This window comes from Strix uralensis, chromosome 9 (genome assembly GCF_047716275.1).
Source record: "Strix uralensis isolate ZFMK-TIS-50842 chromosome 9, bStrUra1, whole genome shotgun sequence".
Taxonomy (NCBI): domain Eukaryota; kingdom Metazoa; phylum Chordata; class Aves; order Strigiformes; family Strigidae; genus Strix; species Strix uralensis.
Window position 1 is genome coordinate 23,559,707 of NC_133980.1, and position 7,085 is coordinate 23,566,791.

The 7,085-nt window shown below is 45.1% G+C and overlaps 1 protein-coding gene across 1 annotated transcript in view; it reads right to left on the bottom strand.

Annotated features, from left to right (window-relative positions):
* CLSTN2 (calsyntenin 2) overlaps nt 1-3,955 on the bottom strand; it is a 397,862-nt gene extending 393,907 nt beyond the window's left edge. Inside the window, exon 1 of the mRNA XM_074877726.1 lies at nt 3,745-3,955. Coding sequence (XP_074733827.1) covers nt 3,745-3,853 — 109 coding nt within the window. The 5' untranslated portion in view covers nt 3,854-3,955. The remainder of the gene's footprint in view (nt 1-3,744) is intronic.
* Nucleotides 3,956-7,085: the final 3,130 nt, after the last annotated feature.

Below are 7,085 nucleotides of genomic sequence, written 5' to 3' on the forward strand. Positions count from 1 at the left end.
GATACTGAATTTGAACTCCAAGGGCTGTCACTTCAAGAAAAAAAAAAAAAAAAGCCAACAAAACTATGACTCCGCACTGCTCTTATGACACTTATTGTTTGGTGACAAAAGACATACCTTGCAGGGTGTTCTTTAAGTGGCACATGCTTTGCTTACAGTTGAAATATGCTTTGAAAGCTCTGAAGCTCTTAGGTTCCCAGTTCTGGTAGCCTTCCAAATAACGCAATTAAAATTGGTAACAATATGATTACAGCTGGCAAACATTCTCTAGCTTCGTAATGACAACTTAAATATAGTTGTCAGTCTTTGATACTGAAATACCTGAATACCAAAGCAGTTATCAAATACTCTGATTTTTGTCTTTTGAGACCTCTGAATCATTTCATTATCTTGACACCCAGACTTCATAATCAGATGAATCTTTTATCCTATGAGACAGAAGAGTCAGTTTTCATGAATTACTTTTCAATCAACACTTAAAAAAGAGTATTCGTGAAAAAAGAATATTCCTATCTCCATTTACTGATGAGAAAATAGAAATATGAAGCCATTTACATGTGTTTTCCAGGGTTTCTTGGTGAGCACCATCCCCCATCTTCTGATCTAAGCAGTGCACCAAACGTTACTTCTCATGTATTTTGAATGAGGATGAAGAGAAGGTTCTTATTTTTATCTCTCTCCTTTGAACTGATATGGAAAAGTATTTCATGATTATTTACTGTAAAAAAAAAGTTTACAAGAAACCATAGCATTATACAGAAAAATTCAGACACTTGGATTTGTCTAGCATGTTCTCAAAGATTTTCCTTCAATTTCTTCCCCCCAGGCTTTAAGCTTTCTTTTATGCAGACTATGCTGGCTCTGTCTCCCTGGGTTAGTTGTTTTTCTACTGCTGATAGTCATATCAGATGTATTCACATAATAGACTTGCCAAGTGGGACTGAATGTTCCATTGATTTGGAAATGTCCTGAATGACTAAGACTTCAAGTTTTGCCCATGTAATTAATTTAATTGTAATCAAATATTCTTATTCAGATCAAGATGCTTTCAGCTGTACTTAAAAATTGAGATTAAAATGATGTTTATGTTAATGATGAAGTTCAAATACAGTCATAGTAGAAAAGTTGACTAATTGGGTCTCACAAGGAATTTGGATATGGCAACCTTTTTAGGACTTCACTGAGTAGTTTAATAACGCATACTAGAATAAGATAGTAAATAATTTAAGAGATCAGCCTTATGCACAGATTTAAGAAGAAACAGGAAGAAAAAGTGAAATGCTGCAGGTAGTATTTCTCCCTATCTGCAACTACATGCACCTATAAATTTTGAATGTGCTAAAAAAAAAATAATATTCTTACCGTTCTGCACATTCTATTTTACATAACTGAGAACCATGAGAGACAGTTCACTTTCCAGACATCATTAATGCAATTCCAATCATGCAAAAAGTGTGCCCCTTCGTCTTATTGAACAAAGCTGTCTGAAAATACTTTAAAGAAACCATTTTTCTGTCCAAAACGGTGATTTTATTGGAACCTATGATAAAGATCCCAGGGTCAACAACCTGCTAGAAAGCTAACAAAGCCATAAATTGTATATGAATATTTAATACACAGATTAAGTTCTGTAACTGACCACCTACTAAACATTATGACAATACCTCTTATGTTTGTTTTTCCATGGAAAAATTTTAGAGAGTCTTGTTTTTTTCTTTTCTATGGAGAGTAAACAATTTTTTTCAGTCCAGAGATATTTTGTGAAATGAATTGTCATTTTCTGAGTGAATGGCGAGAGCCAGGACTGTTTCTGTAAGCCTTCTCCCCATCCCCAAAAACATGTGGAGAAAGGAGGGGGGCATTGGTTTTGTTTTTGAAATGAGAAGCAGCAGAGTGCAGCAAGGTAGATGAGATAAGATGAGATTTGGAATCATTATCTTAGATTGTCCTTGCTACTCTCTATAACAGGATGCTTAAAGCACCTGAAGCTTTGTACATACATCTACGTGCATCTCCAGACAGAAAGCACCCACCTTCAAGCTAAAAGTCAAGTTTATGGTTACAGTACCAAGTTTCTCAAGTGTGTGTGTGTGATACCCACAAAATGCTGGGGAGAGGTGGGGAGGGAAGGAAGAGTCTACAGAGTATATCAGATATCAATTTCATACAGTGCCAAGATATGTCATTTCATTTATTAATCCTGTATTATGGTCTCTGATGATATCTAATTTTAAGAAACAAGGTATATAAAATATTACGTGAAAACTTAAAGTACTTCAATATCAATATAAGTACCCTTAAAATGTCTATTTTTAAATACTAAATACTGGTAAATTGTGGCTAGTTATCCAAAAATGCTCTTTGCAGCCCTCCAGCGGTCAAACACAAAGTGGAACCCAAGAAAACAACTCCGATTTGTCTGATGAACTACCTGCAGCATTTAAAAAGACATCTCCCACCAACTAAAAACTCGCATGCTTGTCTAAAGAAAAGATCCGTACAAAGGAGATAATTATGTTAAAATACATGAGAAAGTAAACAGGTAGAAAATAATTCCCCTCCATCAAAATGTTCCACGTTATTTGTTGTATCACACAGTTAATCTGCCCGGAAAACATTGTATCCCACCAGGACCTCAAGGTACAGGGTGGGTTAGTAACAGAAGTAGCAATTTCCTATAGTTACTTTCTGCTATTCATATGGTTAATCTAAAGAAAGTTAAGGCAATGTTTGCTGGAAAGAATCAGTTTCCTCTCACAGTTAGGACTCATGCAGTTATTTTTTAAGAAAACAAACAAACAAAAAAGAACCAAACACTCAAGTCTTCCCTTGTCTCCCACACACACACGCACAATAAAAGGCAAAGCTTCCTATAAAAGTAAGAAGACTAAAACTGCTTTTAGGTAATCTAAAACAAACTGAGACAGAGTTCTCAAAACTAAGTTTTTAAAACTCGGGGCTAGAAAAGTCAGACCAGACCTGCAAGAAAACAATACCAAAGAAAAAGTAAACCAAAGGAAAGACGACCCTGACACCTGGGAGCCCAGAGCCCTTCCGAGCGGGCGGCGGGCGCGCTGGAGGCGCGGGGGTGCCGGGCCCCGCCGCGGGGGGCAGCGCTGCGGAACGGCGAGTTTTCGGCATCCCCGAGGCAGCCCGCGCCTCTGCCCAAGCGGCAGGGCTAGCGGGGAAGCGGGGCGCGGACGCTCCGGTGGCCTGATGCCACGGCCTCCCACAAAACTTCACAGCCGCCGTCGCCTGCTCCCGCCTCCCTCCTTCCAGCCCTCCCGGACCGTTTCCCTTTAAGCGGGAGACCCCGACCCACGCGCGACCTGCCAAGCCGCGGCTCCCACCCGCGCCGGACTCCCGGAGCGGCCCCGCCCGCTCAGCTCAGCCGCTTCCAGCGGCCCCCTCCCCGCCGCCACCGGGCACGCCCGAAAAAGTAGCGGGCAACGAGTTGCCGGGAACCCGCCGAGGAAGCGGCCGGGGCGCAGCCGCCAGCGCCGTGGCCCCACGCCCCCTCCCGCTCGTCCGCCCCCCCCCCCAAACTTTCTGCTTCGCCGCCTCTCCGGGAGGGGCGCGCCCCCCGCCACGGGGTGACCGCTCCCCTCAGACCCCGCGGCAGAGCGGCCGCCCGGCCCCGCGACCCCCGGCCCGAGCCGGGGCACCGCCGTCCCCCCCACCGCCCCGCCGCCTAAGTACTTGCGCGCTCCCGCCCGCCCCGGGGCCGCCGCCCGCGGTACCTGCCTTTGGCGGCGAGCAGGCTGCCCAGCCCCGGCTCCGGTCCCAGCAGCAGCAGCAGCAGCAGCACCGCCGCCGGCCCCCAGCAGCAGCAGCTGCAGCAGCACCGCCGCATCCCCGCCGCGGCGCCGGCCCTCCGCGCGCGACGCGCCGCCCTGCGCGGCGGCTCCCGGCGGCTGTCTGCGGGGCGAGGCGGCGGGCGGGCGGGAGCGAGCAGGCTGCCGCCGCGCCGTCATTCGCCCTCACTGCCAGCACCGGGGCGGCTCCGGTGCCCGCCCCGGGACCGCGGCGACGTCACGGGGAGGGGAGGTGTGAATATTCATGAGCGGAGGCGGGGGGCGCCGGGCTCTGCCGAGGGGGCAGCGCCGCCGCCGCCGGGCCAGGCTCTGAGGGGAGGGGCGGGGCGGGCTCGCGCACCTGCTCGTGCAGGTGCCGCCTGTCCCCGCGCGGGCAGGGCGGGGGCGCAGGAAGGGCGCAGCGAGGGAGGAGGTGGGGAAGGGCCGGCGGTGGGAGAGGGGGGACGGCGAGGAAGAGGCTTTGGTGAAGGATGCAAAGGGCACCAGGGCAGGAAGAGGTGGTGCCTGGAAGAAGGGAACAGTCCGAGAAGATGAAGCAACAGTTTAGTCAATTTGGAGGAGAAATAGGAAACCTCGGAAACCCGAGGTACGAAGAAAGCTTGGGAGGAGAAGGTGAAGTGATTTTGTTGGAGGAAGAGGACAAATTACCAATGGGTTTTGGTAAAGTGGAGGAATGAACGGGAACCAGGCAAGACTTCAACCCCCAGAGATGGCAAGTGGCCTGGCAAGGCTGGGAGGGGTGCGGGAGGGGGCTGTGCAGGCAAGGAAAGCTGTGTGGTGGGGTGTCCGAAATTACACCCAGGTGAGACTCATATTCAGGACTGCAGGTGTCTGAGAGATGCTGGAGGGAAAGCACAGACAAATGTGAGCACACTCACTGTAAGAGTATAAGCTATACTAGTTGTAAGATTGCAGCTACATACGGGCTGTAAGAGCTACAAGGAATTATTGCAGGGTCCCCTCCCTGCTTCAGGTGTTGTCTTGTGCTCTATCCCATAAATTGCTCATCCAAGCCACCTAGCTCTGCAAAGCAAGTACAGCAGAATTGCGGCTCTAACATCTGCTTGTTAATCACTTGACTTTGTGAGGGTTGCCATTCTGAGAGAAGACAAGTTCAGGCTGCTTTAATGAAATGGTAGGAGTGTTAGTTGAGTAATAGGTACCAAAGAGCAAGACTAGGGTCCATTCTACATAACCCCATGTAACACTTAGAAGACATCACAATCATTGGGTAAAATATTTTCAGTTTGGGTCTTTACCATTATTCCTTTCCATTACCTTTTTCTATATGCATTGCTAGAAGCATGATTCACTGAGCAAATCACTTCGAGTAGATGGAAGGTTAGATTCCCTCCTCCTCCTTCCAACCACATACACAGAAAAAGGAGGATGGGACACAGTGAGAACTCCTCGAGCCCTTTTCCAAACTTAAGATGTAACACTTCACCTGCTAGAGAATGAGACTGGAAATACACATTTACTCTTCCACTTCATCCAGACAAAAAATTTTCAAGTTACACCAGTTGGGACAGACTTCTAATGCTCTTTATTGTTGCTCATCTAATTAGTTATGGAATCTGCTTTCCTGTAATCTCTATTGTGAGCTAGAATGGAACAGGCATAAAGAAAAATTAGGGAAAATCAGCAGTAAAATAATTTGGCATACCTGACAACTATGCACAGAAAGAATATTTTTTGCCAGCATTCAGTTGTTTCTCATGTTTGTGCAGAACAGGATTTTTTGATGAGTTCAGCTATCATGTCACTTCTGTTAGTCAGGAGGAAACTCCTCCATCCCCAAAGTGTTAAATGTTCCAAAACAATGTTTGCTATGTATGCACAGTAAGGGTTTCCTGCAAACAGCTCAAAAGCACTTTCAGTGCATGATACAAGGCTTGACCGTGCTTCCTGATACTCAGCTGGGAGCACACCACTACCTGTCTTGTGAAACCAGCCATGTACACTGCAGCTGATTTTTTTTTAAAAGGTGCACTGCTGTGCTGAGTACCCAAGTGTCCATCACCTGGGGGCAAATATTAAATGTAGTACAGAGAGGTTTAACTATCAACATGAATGGAAATTACAGGGTAAATCCATGTGGTCCTGGCCAAAATTGTCCATATTTATAGCAGTCAGACTGCAAAAGACTGCAAAGGCATAGAAGGAACTTTAAGATCTACAGGCTATTAGTTTGTTGATTTAAAAAAAAAAAAAAAAAAAGAAAAAAAGAGTAGCTATGTAACAAGCAGCAGCAGAAGTCTGTAATGCAATATCCCACTTGCTGAAAGGTTAGAAATAGACCTATGGGCTAACATTAAAATAGTGTACATATAAACACAGCAACAAAATTCAGAGGAGAGTATTTTCATACAGTGAACTAGCAAGAATTTGAGGAAGCTAAAATTAGAAAATATTGCTTTTTAAGAATTAACCTACTACTAACAATCCATAATATAACTGATTTGGTGGTGGTATCTAGAAAGTGGGTTTGCAAGGTAGATGCTGTACAGGAAGATGCATCTTTCTTCTCAGCCAACTTAGAGACTAAATAAATAAGACAGATAACAGAAATGAAACATGACAAGTGTTACCCCATTCCACAGGCAGGGAGCTGAAGTACAAAAGATGAAGACACTTCACCAATAGATAACATTATATTGGTGTCAGAATCAAAAACTAATTTCTGCTGTGGTACCTTAATCAAAAACTGTTCTCCTTTTACCTGATTGTATTTATTTGTTGACTTGACAGCCTGGGTGTTCTACAGTCTTCTGGTGGTGTCTTATACAAGTGATGGATGTAGATGGATAGAAATATTTGCAAACAATAATGATGATGTAGCACTAAGGAGAAATTTAAAGTAAGTAATTGCCATTAAGTCCTACATTTTATGCTGCTTTGCAACTAGGTGTGTCTATTGGCTTCTACAGCCTTTACCAGGGTTAAAGAAAGCAAGTTGAAAATCCTTTACTCATCTTACTCTTTCTGCCTAATCACTGTGTAATTGAAGGAGTGTATCTTGCCATTTCCACTTCTATACGCTTGTGACAGAACGATTACAGTAGGGAAATGTATTATTTAGTCTCAAGCAGGACTTTGCTGAAGGATTACCTCTGACCTGAGATCCATCCATTCACGTGTCTAGAACGACCACTTTGTTCTGACATGTTTTATTCGTCTTGTAAAATAGAAATTCTAAAACAAGGGGGAAAAGGTCATAGCCATGCATTCACTGAGAATTATTGACATGGACCTGGCATCAGAGGCAGT